Below are 18,102 nucleotides of genomic sequence, written 5' to 3'. Positions count from 1 at the left end.
CTTGGTATTTAGGTGTTTTTGCAGTTTCAGTCATACCTCATGGTTATGTTAGGGTAGGACTGATTATTTAGTAGATCAGTGTGTTTAGTTTAGGTAGTATTAGGTTAGCTAGAAAAAGCCATCAGAATAACCTTGACTCTCCAGAACTTCAAAGTCCACCTTTATCCAAAAGTTTGTCAGCCATTCTCCGTATGTTAGTAATGTGTACTGATTTGTTCTTTTAATCTTTTCATTGTGTTTGCCATTTATTTCATGGTATTATTTACAACCAGATATATGTGAAGGGTATTGGAACATATGTCTACTTATGTATAACCAGTTGCTTTAATCTTGGAGGGGGTGGCTCTGAGCAGTCACCTCTGTCACCCTTTCCTTTGTCATCAGGCTGCCTTTTCTCCAGCTCACACCACCCTTATCCATATGTCTTTCCATCCCACTGTTCCACCTCATCTTCAGTTTCACCTTCCTCCTCCTCTGCCTTACTCATATGTACTCTTCTAGTCATTCCCTCATCCTGCTACTGTATTTCCATCATGAAAGCTCTTGTTATGTTTGTACTATATATTGACAAGTGCCTTTGATAATAGGCAATGATATTGTTCATATGTAGAATATTAAGTTATCGTATACGGTACCGTATAGTTGTATTTAATGAGAATTTGTTTTATTTATAGGCCTACACCTTTCATTGTTATAGACACTGTGCTGGGAACTGGCCACAAATGCTGCGACACAGAAAAAAGGCACTGCAGGTTGTGAAGGAACTAGATGCTTTTCCTAAAACTTCAGAAGAATGCATAAAGACCACCACAACTGGAGGCACCTGTAAGTCACTGCATTGTATATTATGTAGCATTTAATATTATATTACATTTGCATTGAGAGACCATTGACCAAGCTCGCACACATAGGTTATTTCCAGTGTGATGACAGCTGTCCATGTGTCACAGTCTTCCCTCCTCATTCCTCAGTACTGGAGGTCCCTGTCCCTGTTTTGAAGTGATGATATGTGTACATAAGCTAAAAGAAACACTCCACCAATAACGTGTGAAAGTCATTTAATTTGCTAGCTACATGCAATATAGCATTCTGCAGACATACTTCCAAGACATCAAGTGAGCAGCACCAATACATCTTTTGTAAGTTTGACAGTTTTATTCTCATTTTCATGGCAGTCGTCTCAAGATTTGTAGCTATGTTGTTTTCCCAGTGCCATGAATTGTTGGTTTGTTGAGAAGATGCAACCTTTTCAGTCTAACTTGGACTCTCTCCAGGTATGAAGGGGTCGAGGTTCAGTACAAACTGCTATCCTTCTTCTTAGTATGTTATTTCCTTATATGTGAAGAGGATTCAAGTCAAGCCAGACTTGTATGCTATCTTCTCGGTAAACATTTCCATTTGCAGTGTATTACCCAAAGAGGACCCAAGGTGGACTAGAATTGTTGTCTTTTCAACAACATTTCCATTTACCTGAAGAGGGTCCAGGTCAGGTCAGAGCTTTTATATCTTCTCAGTAAGCATTTCCATATACTGGACAGTTCATTACAAGAAGAGAGCCAGAATCAGACCAAAAATGTTGTCTTCTCAATAAACAAAATTTCATGTCTGAAGAGAGTCCAGGTCAGGCCAAAACTGTTCTATCGTATTAATAAACATTTTCATATACAAGGATAATTCTTATATCCTCCATTTCTCTTCAGTTTCTGTAATAAGCTTGGTGCTGGTGGTGTGGTTAGTGGTGATTGAGCTGCTGTACTTCATGGAGACAACCTTCACCTTCTCTTTCACCCCTGACACAGACTTCACACAGAAGCTCAAGATCAATGTTGATGTCACTGTTGCCATGCCCTGCAGATGTATGTATATTATATTGTTTTTGCTCTAGCTTGGCCCAGATTTTTTTCCTTTTGCAGCATATTTTGCACAGCTTAGTGACAAAAAGAGACAGCGCTACTGCTCTACATACGGTACTTTCCATAGCACTGCTTTGTAACTAGCATCATAATATAGTGTCAGTCTGACTTACAGTTCATCATTCAAGATGAAAAAATAGCAATTTCAGACCAAATTAAAGTAAAAAGAGCATAGTACTGTAGTGATTTCATTATAGGGTTGGTTTCTTTGTATGTTTCTTATTCTCCGATATTATTGTTACAGTATAGCTAATCTTTGTGGAACCAGTCTGATTGTTTTTAATACTTTACTTGAGCATAATTTATCTTTCTTGATATCCTCTGCCCTCTGCATTTTGAATATTGTTACCATGGCAAAAATATTGATCATAAAGAAGTTCTACAACAGTCATATTTATACTGTGCTGGTAATTTGTTAACTTTGACTATCATTTATATGAGTATCTGGAGTCATTTTTTTACCTCACCTGTTGACATAGATGTATTAATCCATTCCATGACCCAACAGTCTTTCTGCATGTCAAACACATTTACATGTTACCTCTTCAGCATTATTGACCAACGCCAGCACTGAATACATGCTGAGGTTGTTTCACTCAGGACTGGTGTGATGACATGTCTGTGGGTCTTGTGGAGATCAGTAAAATTTACTTTTGATAAATTCAAAACATCAGACTGTTCTTTGTCCTAACTTAGGATTGAGCTTACATATAGTAGGTCACTTCTTTAACCAATTGACCACCATACCCAGTTGTAGGAGCAGATGTGCTTGACATGACTGGGCAGCAGGTGATGACGTTTGGGTCCCTGGACATGGAGGACACATGGTGGGTGTTGGACCCTAACCAGAGGGTTCACTTTGAGGGCATCCAGCGGGTGAGTTGTCAGCTGGCTGAGTGGTGGCTTATGTGAATGGATGGTTTAAATTTTGAATAGGGTATTAGTAGTAGCACAGTAGCTGCAATCCCTGGCTTATCTGAAACATGAACCCAGTGGACCAAATTTGTCCTCATCTTTCTGCAGTCCATCCTCGCTTCAGGAGACAGGTAAGTAGTTGAGGGACATTTGTATAACCAGGCAGATCTTGTGTCCAGTCATGTGAAGACTTCCCTCTCAAGCAACTTGAGTGGGGCAGTGAAAGTTAATTGGATGGATACATAATGGACAGAAGAGCATATGACAATATTTTGGCGTCCTTTTATTAATTTGATAGTAAGCAATTGATTTTTATCTTGCAAGTAGTGTGAAGTGCATTTGTAGGGGAAAAAAAAACAAGTGCACAAATGGTCAGATCTTTGAGGTAGAGCCAGGATTCTGGGGGCTTAAATGATGAGTTAGTGAGTGAGTGACCAGATTCAGTGGACATGCTGCTAATAATTCTCCCTGTATCAAACTTTGTCTTACCTTGTTTTCTGAACCCTACCTCATCCCTTCCGTAGGTGAGAAAAAGAAGTCAGGATGATGATGTGTCATTTTCTGTGATGTGGACTTTATGTCGTTATGCTATTTAACTTTCTAACGCTTTCTTTGTGTAAGCCTGTTAACTGCATGTTTTATCTTACATTTTAAAAATCTGTGCAATGCTTATTTTTTAGCTGAGTGTAGTACATACATACATCATCTAATCCTGTGTTGCCCCAGGAGGAGTGTAGGAGCCTGAGGCTAGGCAACTTGGTCCTGACATTTAAGATGAGAGTGACCAGCCTCACACATCCCTGAGTGGCATTACATGAGCAATAAAACCCAGCCACCCCTTGGATATAAGCTGACACAGGCTCAATCCGGTTTGAGCGCCTTAATTACCCACTAAACCACCAGGCGTCATAGTTTGGCTATATCAGCGTTTTTTAACCTAGGGTGCTAGCACCCCAGGGGGTGCTGAAATCAATTTTAAGGGGTGCTGGAAAATGCAGCATATATTGGTTTTGCCTAGTGCTGGCAACATTGATATTTCATTTTTGGAGAATTTGTAAAATAAATTGTCAAGGAGTACTTCACTTTACTTTACTTTACCCCTGTAGTAGTGTAGCAACTGTAGCTGTGTAACAACTGTAGTCCCAGCAATCAGGTGTAAGGGGGTGCTGGACTGTGTGGCCTTACTGCAGGGGGTGCTGAGGTTGGAAAAAGTTAAGAAACGCTGGGTTATATGGTTACCACCCAGCGTAGTAAATGGTTTCCTGTTATACAGGAAACCATTTGGCATGTCACTCAGTGTAGAGTCACCCATAGACAGAAGGAAGAGGAAAGAAAGAAGGAAAGAAAGGCAGAAGAGGAAGGAAGGAAGGAGGGAAGAGAGAAAAGGGCAGTCACTTAAGAGCAGCACTTGTCGAGTGAGTGGATGGTGAGCGCCCCCACCTGTTTACAGTAGTTGGACTGTTTATCATATAAGTTGTAATTTGTAATTTTGTGTCAGTAAATTATCTGTCTATATATGCCATGATTCATTAACACTGTCTTGTTCATTGCAGGTCAACAGTTATCTGCGAGATCAGTTTCACTCCATACATGAGATCCTTTGGAGAAGTGGATACACCAATATTTTTGGTGATATGCCCAAAAGGTATGTAATGAATCATGTGATATATCTATTTACATGCTGATGCCAGTAATGTATTGTTCATGCATCCATTATACAGTCCTTCGTGAGTATGTGTTGTACCCTCCCTTTTTCAGGTATGTCATCCCAGATAAAGAAAAAGATGCCTGTCGAGTACATGGAGTTTTAGAAATCAACAAGGTTGCTGGCAATTTCCACATCACTGCAGGTAAGACAAATTCATCACTGTACTCCTTTTTCAACCTCTTTCAATCACATGACTAACTCGTTCAACCCAAGCATGTGCTTATTCTTGCCAGCATGGCCAGTATTGGTCAATTTATGGGGTATTTCTTGTTAAGAATAGAAAATATTAATCCTCAGCATAAATATTCATTTGCAGGTAAAACGATTCCTCTGCCCCGTGGCCACGCTCATTTGGCAGTGTTTATGGAGGACTCTGACTATAATTTCACACACCGCATCAACAAGCTGTCCTTTGGAGACCCGGCACCCGGCATCGTGCATCCTCTGGAGGGTGATGAGCAAGTGGCAGAAAAAAGTAAAGAATGGCTTTGTTTGCAAATAAAGCTTTCCTTTGATGAAGTGTCTTCTACGTGATGACATATTTGGCCTCATTCTTGTTATCTCTCAATGCTTGTATTTATCTTGGGAGAAACTTTCTGAACTGGAGGGATGAGGTGCAGTCTGCAATTACCTCTTCACATGTTGGAGGCTCTTCTAATCTCATGGTAACAAGAGTTGAGTGCAAAAGACATCATTGGATTGTAGGGGTTACTTTTGTTCAGCCTGTGGGAGACCTCTTGTAGGATAGGGGTTACTGAAGACAGTATCTAACCACTGCAGTTGTGAATGTCCCTCCTAAGCTAAAAGTAATTGTCTAGTGGTAGCAAGAATAAAACAGGAATTGTGTTCTCCAGCTGTAGGTATTAAGATGAGTGAGGAGAAATGCAAGAAAGAGGTTAAGTTCTTTATTTTTAATTAATGTTTCAGACTGGTGCTGGTGAGGAAAACCTTCAAGTGGTGGCACAGATAACACGGGGTGATGGAACTGCCCAATTATGTATACATTCCTCAATTCCCTCCCTATTGCCTGAACAGGAGGGTGGTGGACTGCAGAAAAGGCGGCGGCTTTGGCCTGCAGTCATCTGGTTCATGTTCAGATGACCCTCGGGTTGCAGCTGCTACCACTGCTACTACTACTACTGCATCAGACTACATTGAGCTCATCTTCAAAGCAAATTTGTGTCTGTGATCAGTCACAATTTTGTTTATTCAGCAGCCTGAATGATATGTGGCCCATCTCACTTGGCATGCCATTGATAGTTCTCTCGCTTTCATACTTGCTCTTTCCATGTTTCTGGAGTGTACGGTGCTTTACGTATTAGTATTCTGCCAGAGTATTAAGTTCAGGTATATCAAGTTTACATGCAGTGTTAAAATAATTGTTTTCCCAGTTCATTCACTCCAAGTACACTGTATGCTGTTATTTACTGATTATGTCATTTTTAGGTGAGATAAAAAGATCAGATTATTGTTTTCCAAAACCATTTTGGTGAATGTAATCCAAGTGTCATGCCACAGCCTAAACTAACTCATAGCGATTTTGCTTATACAAAATTACTTTTCCACAGATCTCATGTCATACCAGTACTTCATAACAATAGTACCAACTTATGTGAACACCTACAGTCACCGTGGACCGTCATTCCAATACTCAGTCACAGAGCTGGCTAGAGAGATAGCTCATGAAAAGGTACAGTATGTAATATTTATGCATCATAAACTTTGCAGACTAACAGTTCTCTGGCCCATAGCTGGGCACTTCCACAATCACTTCTGCAAATTCCGCAATTGCAGGAGTATTATTTCAGTTACGGATTTACATTTGCAACAAATTCTACTCAAATTCGTGGTTTTGCACTTGCGGAAGCACTTCCGCAAACGCAGATCTGCCTGTGAACATCTACAGTACATGGCATAGCCCGGCAGGCGGTGTGTGGGTGAGTTGCTGGCTCACTGGAGGCGCCAGCCACTCCCACATTGTTGCCTTATGTATAATAAATATTGTATATATATGATAAATTCACCTTCAGTACCATGTACACCCTCCCAAAAAGTATCGGCACTCTTACAGCACGTATCATTCTGAAACATGGATGAAGCATTGTGATGCGTGGGGTATCCTGTAATTATAAGTGCAAATATTATCGTTGGTAATTATTAGAACTCAAAACTGCTAAAAGAGGCACCACATTTATAGACTCGTGTGTGGGGAGGTTGCTCATTTTCACAACCATCGTACCCAAAGGTTCCGATACTTTTTTGAGAGAGTGTACAGTTCAATAGCATTTTTCATTATCGTATATTTTGTACGATAATAATTTTACCATTCCTTCAAAAAGAAATATGAAGAGAGAAAGAGAGAAAAAGAGAGAGAAAGGGTTAAGATCATATTCATCTGCTTTTGATATTCTCTGGCTTCATGCCAAGCTGTCAGGAAAGGAATGAAAATGGGTATAAGCCAAGAGGAGGCAATGTTCGTACTCGTATGATGCTAAAATCATCATAGCAAGCCATATTCTGCTTTACATTGGAGTGTTCCTCACTATGTTATCTTAATGATTAACTGTATGTGCTTTCTGGGGGGAGGGTAAGAAATAAGAATCTAAGGATAATAGCCAGCAAAGATATTTTTCCCCCCAATTAACAAAGAAAAATATTAAGCCAAATTTAAGATCAGTTTATTTTCCAGATTCTTTGATGTTATAATGTATGCTATTGATGTAAATTACATCCATGCTAGAAAGACTTGTTTAGCATACAAGCCAATAACAAGATGAAAAGTGCAAAGATGTGCAACGAAGCCTCCCAGTCCACATGGAATATGACTTTAGTCTGAATTTCAAATTTGTCAGACTTATAGCATTGCCAGTGTCAGTATATCAGTCTCAACAAAAATCATTAGGTAGATAAATGACAGAATAAACAAGAAACATACGAAATGAAACTGACACAGTTTTACCATTTTCCTTACCAGACAACCACCTTTCCCCCATGCAGTATCAGTATGGTTAGATATACTGTATATTGGAGTTGTCTCAGTTGTTGGAGGAGTCTGACTGTGACTAAGGAGTGAGTACTAAGGAGGTTAGAGCCAAGGAATAGAGGTGGACTGGTGTCAACTTGTCAAGTGTGAGCAGTGAAGTGTAATAATTTAATTCATTTATATACGGTAGTGAAGGATTTACCCTTTTTTGTAGTAAAAACAGTCTACTATACTAATAATAATAATTAAAATATATATTATAGTTTTACTATAATTTTATGTATCATTTGTTACTTTAGACCATTTCCAATCTTCATAGTCACCTATTGTTAGTCAGAATAGAGTAAATAAAGATATAACTGTAGTAGATGAGTAGCTAGAAATTATTTTTTACCCCTTGATTATGAGAAATATCATTCTAAACTTAATATAATCCTCTAATGATATCTAGAATAAAATGAAGCTGATGCTGTGGTACTGAAAGGGATAAAAATGGTTTGCGTTTGAGTTTTTGCATTTGTGGAACTGTAAATTTCAAGAATTTTGCAAATTTGCAGTTGCAGAAGGCAATTTTTTGAGTTTGCTTATTTGCGTTGTGGAATTTAATTATCATTTTTGGTGCACACCTCTGGACCCTACCCTACCCCATCTTTAGTGGGTAAAAGGTTGACATCTGAATTGGTTGGGGTTTATTGCTCATATAATAATGCTAAAAGACAAGGGACTGATCATCCTCACTTTAGAGTCTCAAAGCTGAATAGCCGTACCTGGGGTCACTACACTCCTGATAGGACAAAATATGGTTGGATGATAGATAGTTAGGTAGGTGGTATATGTAATTGCAGTATCTAGGTAGAGAAATAGTACTGTACATAAATTATAATCACAAGTTCAGGAGAAGCAGATAGTAGCTACATATAACCTCAATTTCCACAGAACTCCCATGGCACCCCAGGGATCTATTTCAAGTATGATGTGTCAGCGTTGAAAGTGGAGGTCACCGAGCGTCACGAGCCATTTCTTTCCTTCCTCACACGCCTCTGTGGCATTGTGGGCGGCGTGTTTGCATGTTCAGGTTTGTCACTGAGTTTATTTGTGCATACAGTTTTTATAGTACCATGGGCAGAGAATGAGAGAAAGAAAGATTGTGTGTGTGTGTGTGTGTGTGTGTGTGTGTGTGTGTGATGAATTTCAAATAAAGCACTTTACAGAAGAGTATCCAGTAGACTGAGGAGAACTGGGATGAGGTGATGAGCACTGACCTGAGATCTAGAGGTGTCACTAGTGTTGCTGCAGAAGTGCAAGATGGAGGAGTGTTATCTGGTGAACCCATCTTACCCATACTACATGGAAAACAAATGTAAAGCTGATAAAGTAAATAAAAATAATAATTGAAAACTTCATCATCATCCGGACCTCCTTTCCCACCCTAGGGCAGGGTGAGGAGTAGCAACGTCCAGACAGCCTACTTTTGCCCAGTCAAATGGGTCATGCTTCCATTCACTTATCATTCGAGCCCATGGAATCCTGGCTCTATCTGATATGCCAAAAAACTTTCACCACGGTCTGTACTTCACATAAACATATCTAATAGAGTCAGCCTGAATTCTGTCATGTTAAGAAAGGGTGCCAAATCCCTGATCATGCACTTCTCACAACATTCATCCAGTCACCTTGATCTCTTGTCAGTTCCCTAGCCTCACCGACTTCCATGCCTCTCTTCCTCATACACTCATCCACCATATCCTTCCATCTTCACCTTGGCTTACCTCAGCTCCATCCTCTTTCAAAGTCGCTCAGATATACCTTTTTCATCACTGTTGTTATCCATTCTCTCCACATGACCATACCATTACAGTATACTCTCTTCGATTCTGGTGTCCACAGACTTCCTCACTCCATATCTCACAAATCACATTATTTCATATCTTATCCATTCTCTGTACTCCACATACATTCCTCAGCAGTCCCATCCCCATTGCTGTCACTCTTGGCTTCATTTTCATGCCACACCATAGTCTCACACCCATATGTTAAAACTGCACTAACAATCCTTCATGTAAACCTCACACAGCTGGAACACTCAAGCCTCTGTTTCTTATCAAGGCCGTCATAGCACCAGCTACTTTCTTTCCTTGTGTCACTCTACTTTCCGCTTCTTTTGCACTTTTTCCTTCCTTCTCTGTCACTGTACCTAGGTATTTGAACTCTCTCTCCAATTCTAGTCTCTCTCCATTCACTGTAACATCACACTGGGAGTCACCTTTTCTTACGATTAGCATCAGTTTACTCTTTTCTACGTTTACTCTCAAGGCACGACGCTCATAGACATCAGCAAAACTCTGCACTAATCTACTAAGTTCTTGTCCTGTGTTTGCAAGTATCACTGCATCATCAGCACACAACAAATTTGAGATATTCCATCCATTACCATTCATTACGAACATCATCCCTCTCTCCATTACTCGTGTTTTTACTTCTCTCATCACCTCATCCATGTTTATATTGAACAACCATGGGGACATCCCACAACCTTGTCGCACGCCCGCATTGATCATGAACCATTCACTTAGATGTCTTTTTACCCTTACACATGCCTCACTACCATCATAAAAACTCGACGGCACCTATCAGCTTACCATGTACACCATACATGCGCAAAATTTTCCACAGTCCTTCTCTTTCTACTGTGTTGTATGCTTTTTCCAGATCAGTAAATGCCATGAACACCAAAAAGTCCTCCTCACAAGCCTTCTTCACTATCTGTCTCACTGCAAAAATTTGATTCACACATCCTCTGCCACTCCTAAAGCCACCCTGTTCATCACTCACTAAGACTTCTGATATCTCTCTTAGTTTCTGTATAATAATTCGTCCATATACCTTTCCTACAACACTCAATAATCTTATGCCATGACAATTCTTGCGCTCACTTCGCTCACCTTTATTTTTGTACAGGGGTACAATCACAGCCTCTTTCCACTCTGCTGGCACAGTTTCACATATCCATGCCATCTTACATATCTCCAACAAGCACTTCATTCTGCTTTGTCCACTATACTTAATCATCTCTGCATACATTATTCTCATCAACCCCATCTGCTTTCCCATTTTTCAGCCACTTCACAGTGTTCTTCACCTGTGCGAGTGTCACGTTTCCTGGCACTGCATTTTTTCTCTGCACACCCCCAAAACAAATCATGTTTACAGCAGCCCTGCCCTCTTTTTTCCCATTCATCAGGCTTTCAAAATATTCTTTCCATCTAGTCCTTACATCATCCCCGTGGGTTACCACGTACATCTTTGACAGTTTCACGTTTCTTTCTGTTGTCACTTCTTCATTACTGCACCTCTTTCCAGAATAACTTCCTATTTTCAGAGTAACTTGCATTCATTTTTCTTCATAGATCATCATTTACCTCCTTATTCCCCTTGACAAGTCTCTACTTGCTTCTTGCTTTCAACATAATTATTCAGTTCTTACTTCAATTGAACCCCTGTCCTTTAACCACTCTAGCCACTTCTTCCTGTTTTCCTCCACTGCTCTCTTAATCTAATGTCAATTACTGTATGTATTTTTGTCTAAGGGGGGAAGAGGGCAACCTTTGCATGTTTTTGTGTATGATATGCTTTAAATACAGTTTTCCTTCACTCCAGGCTTGATCAGCACATTCATTGGATTGATGGTCGACTGTTTCACATGTCGTTTCTTCCGATCTGATCCCAGCAAATCTAGCGAAGGTGACATCCAGCAGTACTCCCAAGTCTCCGCCACAATCCTTGTGAAGGCTGATCTCATTCAAGCTTCCCCTCAGATACAGGTCACTGATCTTCCAGTGACACTCACAGCTGCGTCATCTACTCCTCCCCCTCCCTCTACCTCAACTCCAACCTCCTCGTCATCATCGTCATCACCAGCATCTCACCCGACTTCCAGGATGTCCACATTATGACAGTGCTTCACCTTTCTCTAAGTTGTCATATGTTGTCGCTTTGTTTTCACAATATTGCATTTTTGTACATAACGAACTAGATTTTTGTGATTTTTATTTTCTTTGAGATGTATTTTATGTATTTTACATACTTTATATACTTTACAGAAATGTTAAATACTTCATTTGACTGAATTCTTGTACTGTATTGTACTGTACTTGATGTTTTCTGTACAATACTGGTGATTGTTGTTATTTGCAGTGACTGCTGCACTGTACTGTGAATCCTTAGTAGCTTTTGCAAGTTGCAGGTATGTGTTTCTGAAGCAGTCATTTTCACTGACAGAAAAGTTGTCTTCCCAGCACCTAATTTAGTGTTGTCTTCCTAATGTTAATTGTCTCACAGATGTGTAGTAAGTCAGGTATGAAAGTTTTATTTATTATTAGTAGCTGGTCTGACATATTCTTGTCGTGTTTAAATTTTATAGAAATGTTTATGAAAAAATTGATTTTGTTTAGCCAAATCCCCAATTTTCTTTTGTTGGGAGGTATTAGGGGCACATTTGGTAAAGGAGTTACATTCTGGAACACAAGTTTTTTTTTATATTCCACTGATGTCTGCTTGTTTGTAAATGGGGCGTGTCACTTACTTTCTTCCTTGTCGTATCTCATCAAAGACAATCATTTATGGGCAAAGAAACATACCAAGCCTCTCTCAGGCTAGGAACACTATTAGCCAGCAAAGGAAAGTGAGAAGCAGAGAGAATGAAACATTCAAAGTTTGTTTCTGACTATATGTCGTCGGGTGCGGAGGCATGCCCCTTTTTCCTAAACTGTTCCAACAGCAGCCTTCGAGTGGAGGAAAAAAAAAAAGTGCTGGAGATCAGTATGTATTTGGAATTGTACATAAATACTGCATCAGATCTCACAAGCATAGGCATTATGCTGGACTATCATAGGGATATTAAGTAGTGTTTTGAAATGGAAGATAAGATACTGATTAATTTTTCATAAGAGATGTGTCTTCAGTAGGAAACAAGGTTATATTTTGCTTGCTGTTATTACATTTAGAATCTTTCAAAATCATATCCATTAAGCATTATCGTATGTCTAATTTCGATACATGATACGTTGTAGAGGGTTATTTATGTAAACTCCATGAACATACAAAAACAATCAGCAACAACAGATTGTACATGTAGCATTATTGTTTATTTCTGCCATTTGCTAGCAAGGCAGCAACTACAGAAACACTTAACCTGATGTTTCATAATATATAAATAAACTAAAATCATGTACTATAAAGTAAAAAAAAAAAAAAAAGTTGTAATTTATACTTCATGCCACTGCATTTTGCAATTTACTGCTGTCTACTTTAGTATCGTTTTTCTTGCTTTTCTGTTGGCAAAATTTTCCATAACCTCCAAGTAGTTTAATGTTCTGGCCAGCCTGCCCTCAATGGACAGCAGACACACAGCTGAAAGATGCTCCAGGGACATTGTGCTTCGAAGACAATTCTTTACCCTGGTCAACGTACTGAACAAGCATTCACCCTGTGCAGATGTTACTGGCAGAGTGCAGAACAGACAAAGAACAATGCAGCAATTTGGGAACATGCATGAGAGACTTAGGGCACACATCTTGTTCAGTAATTTGATCGGCTCTAATTTGATGTCTCCAAAGTTGGTCACGTGGATTTTCTTAAGGAAGAAAACTTCATCAATCAGCTCTGCTGATATATGCTCGCTGTATAAGAGGTTAAAACAAAAGAAGATAGCGGGCCAGAGGTTCTTTATGTCCCTTAGCTCCTTCAGTATGGCATAAAAATTCAGTAATGCACAGCTCTGTACTGTAAAAGTTATACCGTACATAGCCTTGTTTTAATGTGTTTGGATATAACTATTCCTACTTCCATTTATATCTTTTCTTTAGAAATCCAGTGTGGCATTATATTGTAAACTATGCTGCTCTATTTTTCTCCCTCATAACTCTTGAGCTCAGGCTCCCACCCTTGGGCCTGGACCCTGGGGATTGTCCCCAGCTCCCTTCTGTCTCCTCAGTCCTGCATCTTAAGCCTGGAAAAAATAGAAAATGTGGCGCAGTTATTTTTCACCATGATGGAGAGGTATATGAGAGAGGGGGGGGTGAGTTGGGAGCAGGGCAGTGAAATGGCGAGGGACAGGGCGACTTGGAGGCGATTAGTTTGTGGCCACCCCAAACGGGATTGAGGTGTCTGGCAATAGATAGATAGATAGATTCCAGACTTTTGGAACAACCATTTCTGTCCAACTCTCTAATGCAAGAGTTAACCATTACTCCCAGTCCATCATTTGTGCAACAGGTCAACTCTGGAACTGTCTCCCTCTGTCTATATTTCCTACCTCCTATGATCTCCAGTCTTTCAAGGACAGTGTGTCCAGGCATCTCGAAATGGACGGATCTTGAATTTGGCTCTCTGTTGTATTGCTTTTGTTTTTTTCTTGGAAGGAATGGTTTGTGGGCTTCTGGCCTTTGGTTCCTTCTTCCTTGCATTGAAAAAAAAGAAAAATGCAGTATATGTCTTAATTAATAAGCATCCATGAAAGTGCTGGGTAACTAAAAAGATTCAGCTAATCCTTCAAGCATTCCAACGTAATGGCACCCTTATTGTTTTGTTTACAGATTATACCTCTCCAGTGTGATGGTGTATTTTGTTTATACTTTATATTCTTGTTACATTCATTCACTCATCTAATCCAGCATTGTCCCATGAAGAACATAGGAGCCTGGGGCTAGATAAGTTGGTCCTGACATTTAAGATGAGAGTGACCAGCCTCACTAATCCCTGAGTGGCACAATGTGAGCCATAAACCCCAACCACCCCTTGGATGTAAACCTGCATTGGCTTAATCTGATTGGAACACCTTGTTTGCCCACTAAACCACCAGGCACCATATTCTTATTACCTTAAGATAGGACAGACTTTAAGTTGGAGAGTGTAGGCAACAGCTGCCATTAATCCATTCACCACTGGGAATCCTGTAAGTTGATTAAAAGCATCTGATGTTAACAAGAATAAAATTTAAGTTATGTCATCTGACTGCAGGGGTTAAACTTTTCTGATGTTGCTCTAACATTCTGAAGGTTAATGTGTGATGACTGTTATTAAATTTATTGTACAGTGCCACTGCATTGGCTACTTATTGTATGCTAGAGAGGAACAGTGGCACTAACAAAACCTGGCAGCTTCACAGCCTGGTTAATGTCCCTCATATCCCTCCCTATCCCCAGAAAGGAGGATGGTCCACTGCAGGAGGAGGACAGCTTCAGTCTTTAGTTCACTTGGTGTACAGTACATTCAGTTGAGCCTGGAGTTGCAACTACTATTTCTATTGCTTGTTGCTACACACTGATGGTAAAGGATACAGTCAGTCCTTATTATAAGTACAGTAGCCTTTTTTAACATCTTCTTTTTTGCTGTTAAAGAAAATTTGACTTAAATTTCCATTGCAGCATGTGAAGTTGATTTGCCAGTTTAACCCCATTTCATATTCATAGTTGTATGTGATATTGTACTTTGACGTGTAATCCATAATCCATCCTTAAAACAAGGACTGCATATTTATAGAGTTCCACTGTAATGTTGTTCATGAAACAGATTAGTTAATCACTGTTGATGTTTAGAAAGATTATCCTGAATGCTTTCCAAAGTGCTCTTGATTACTTTCTATGCAAACCACAGTAGTTATGTGTATCTAAAACTTATGAATGGTGCACTTTGTAAGCATTACATCAAGTACATTTCACACTAAGACTGATTTGCACGAAGCAAGTATAACAGATCTTATGTAAATACCTCTGCTAAGGAAGCTGGTTTTGGCTTGGTTTGTTTGTTTATCTATTTGTTGACATTATGAAAAAGCTATTTCAATGGAATTGTGCCGAATTTGGGTTAATGATTAAGAACTATAAGACGAATAAGTGATTAAAATTTGGGCAAAAAAAGGTCAAAGATTAAGATTAATTGGGAGGGCGGGATGGTTCTGCCACAGTAGAAGTATGTACTCTCTGACTGCCCTTGTTGCTTTATACATTACCTAATTACATCGGACACCACCACGACTGAGTTTCTAGGCTCTTTGCTGTTTATTGGTTCCCTGCACTGGTAATTATGTGAGGGGATGAATACAGTAATCTGTAATGCCAGTGCCTCCTTCAAGTTGTCATGAGTTGTTACAGCAAGGCTCAACTCTCCTTAATGTAGAAGCTGATTATTAAAAAAAAAAAAAAAAAAAAAAAAAAGGCCAATCTTATAGACAGTAAAAGTCCTTCAATCCGACCACCAATAATCCAAATATCACAATACCCTGAATTTCTCGAGGCAGCGCTGAAATCCCCCTAGCAGTGTGGAGTGGAAGCAAGCTGGGAGGACGGCACTCTCCCGCCATATTTAGCTTATACCTGTGACCAGTCGGACATTCTTCTGATAATTCCACTTGATTTTCAGAGCAGTAAGTGGCTACAAGAAAGTAGCAATGGCTCCCACACCTAGTCGTGGTGGAAAGAAAACTGCTAAACGAAAGCATGTTACACTAACGAGAAGTGACAAACTCAAAGTGATATCACGAGCCAAGCACGGTGAACCATGTTGGAGGATAATGGAATACAATACTTTAACACTGGGGTCTCAGTCAAGTGCATTTTTTTCTCTAGGCTTTATCTGGGTTTTATGTTGGGCTTTATCTATGGATTTATCTGGCTCGGACTTGGACATACAGTTCCTGCCCACAACTGTTCTGCTACACTTCTGTGCATTTCCAGTGAATAAAACAATAACCCAAATCATTTTAAGTGTTTATTTAATGGTCATGTACAGTCCATATTTCTAATGTTTTCAAAGATTCCTCCCAGTAGTCAGAAAAAAACAATAGTTCAAAAGACTTTCAGTCCCCTGCCATTCAGATTACAGGATGTATATTGTACATAGGGGTCCCAGTCTAGGCTACTGTAATATAGTACATTTTAGGCAAGATGACCAGCCTGCTTCCACTAATGGCAAAACCTCCAATCACATTGTGGGAAGTGAACTTATGCAGGGCCATCACTGTGACTGGGGAACTATAACCTGTAAGCCACCAGTAGAGGAAGAAAGATTACATGGAACAGACATGATAGGCAACAAATGCACTGGCACCAGTCTGGATTTGCTCTCCTCATTTTATTTGTAGTCATTATTAGTTATCCATTAAGTAAAAATGATATGAGTTTGATCACTGAATAAAGCTCCATTATAGACTGCGTATGGTATTTTTTTGTGCATTCTCCATAGAAGCCAGAAACTTGTGTAAGTTTATTCAGAATGATCATGACAGTACAGTAAATCCTTGCTAAATATGACCTAATTATTTTTTCTCTTTCTCTGTTCCTTTGTAAATTGTGTAATTATTGCCACTTGAGCTTTCATTCCCCCGTAAAACTAATTTGCCAACTCCTCCATATTCCAGCATCAAATTAATGGAAATTATTTATGAAACTTTGGAACACAGCCCTGACATTCAGTGAGGACCACCTGTATTGTCCTGAAGCCTTCTTATCACCATTTATCACAGCTGTATCATGTTACGAACCATTGTCCTGTGTTCTGTAGAGTCATATTATCACATTGTTCTTTGTCATACTCCTTAGTTTTCCATCAGCTTTTCATGTATATGTATAACCCCCCCCCCTTTTTTTTTAGTAGTAATTCTCCTTGTGCTTAGTGTCCAAACTACCTCAGTCATATTTTTTAACTCCCTAGTATGTCTGATTTCTCATTTTCTCTGGATGCAAGGATGGAAATTTATGCATTACTTATATGTCTTGAATTCTTAATCATTCTGTAATAAATAGAGTGTTCTTAGTTGGAGCACTGATTGAAATACAATATTTTGTATGTAAACTTGATAGTGATAGAGGAGATAATGTATTAGACAGTAGTTTAATTGATTCTGATGCCCAGCCACTGCCAGCTCATATTTGCACTATTGTTTAAAGGATAGACTGCTGAAGACACAGGTAAGACGAGTGAAGAGTGCCCCGATGGTTTTGAAATGAGGATGGGAGGACATGGAGAACAAAAGTCAGTAGTACAGGGAACAAGACCACACCCACCACACATATTGGAGTCAGGGTGATACTTGTCAGCCGTACTTATTATTTTTGCATTATAATCATATTTACGTACTGTATTAATTTGTTCATTATTTTTTGCCTAGTATTTATTTTTTTGCTGCATAGTCCTTGGCACCAAGTGGCAGTATTTAAAAGTCAAGGGAAGTCACTGACAGCCGAACTAAAAGATTTTAAGGAGTAGCAGAGTTGAGAGGAGCATGTGGAATTACGTGGAGAGACAGGGAATCAAATGAGGAAGTAAAGGAACACTGGACCTGTGAAGAAGATGGAGAATGAGATTCTGACTAGAAGTTAAGGAGGAGACCAAGGGTCAGATGAAGTGCAGAGGTATACGACAAAAGGGGGTGTGAGTTGAAGAAAGAGCAGCCAAATGGCAGAGGACTGGACGACATGGAGGCGATTTGTTTGTGGCCACCCCTTACGAAGACGTCTGGCAATAGATAGATACTAGACGGCAGCTAGGGTGGGAATGAGCGAGGAGCTTGGTGAAATTTTCATGTC

The 18,102-nt window shown here is 39.6% G+C and overlaps 1 protein-coding gene across 1 annotated transcript; it reads left to right on the top strand.

Moving 5' to 3' along the window:
• Positions 1 to 722: 722 nt before the first annotated feature.
• On the top strand, positions 723 to 15,982 carry LOC145417598 (endoplasmic reticulum-Golgi intermediate compartment protein 2). Its single transcript, XM_080286303.1, has 10 exons — positions 723 to 825; positions 1,701 to 1,856; positions 2,665 to 2,789; positions 4,382 to 4,473; positions 4,587 to 4,678; positions 4,853 to 5,011; positions 6,105 to 6,226; positions 8,456 to 8,594; positions 11,177 to 11,340; positions 15,938 to 15,982. Exons 1-10 carry the CDS (start codon positions 723 to 725, stop codon positions 15,980 to 15,982), a joined length of 1,197 nt encoding a protein of 398 aa, XP_080142429.1.
• The last annotated feature ends 2,120 nt before the right edge of the window (positions 15,983 to 18,102 follow it).

This window comes from Coenobita brevimanus, chromosome 110 (assembly GCF_032717465.1).
Source record: "Coenobita brevimanus isolate Jiangsu-jjx chromosome 110, ASM3271746v2, whole genome shotgun sequence".
Lineage (NCBI taxonomy): Eukaryota > Metazoa > Arthropoda > Malacostraca > Decapoda > Coenobitidae > Coenobita > Coenobita brevimanus.
This window is presented reverse-complemented; position numbering and strand designations above follow the sequence as displayed.

Excerpts from the sequence above, each read along its gene's own strand:
- LOC145417598 (XM_080286303.1), top strand. The coding sequence starts at position 723 with ATGCTGCGACACAGAAAAAAGGCACTGCAGGTTGTGAAGGAACTAGAT. Across the intron at positions 2,790-4,381 it reads ACTTTGAGGGCATCCAGCGG|GTCAACAGTTATCTGCGAGA; the intron begins GTGAGTTGTCAG and ends TGTTCATTGCAG. Across the intron at positions 11,341-15,937 it reads AAGCTTCCCCTCAGATACAG|AGCAGTAAGTGGCTACAAGA; the intron begins GTCACTGATCTT and ends CTTGATTTTCAG.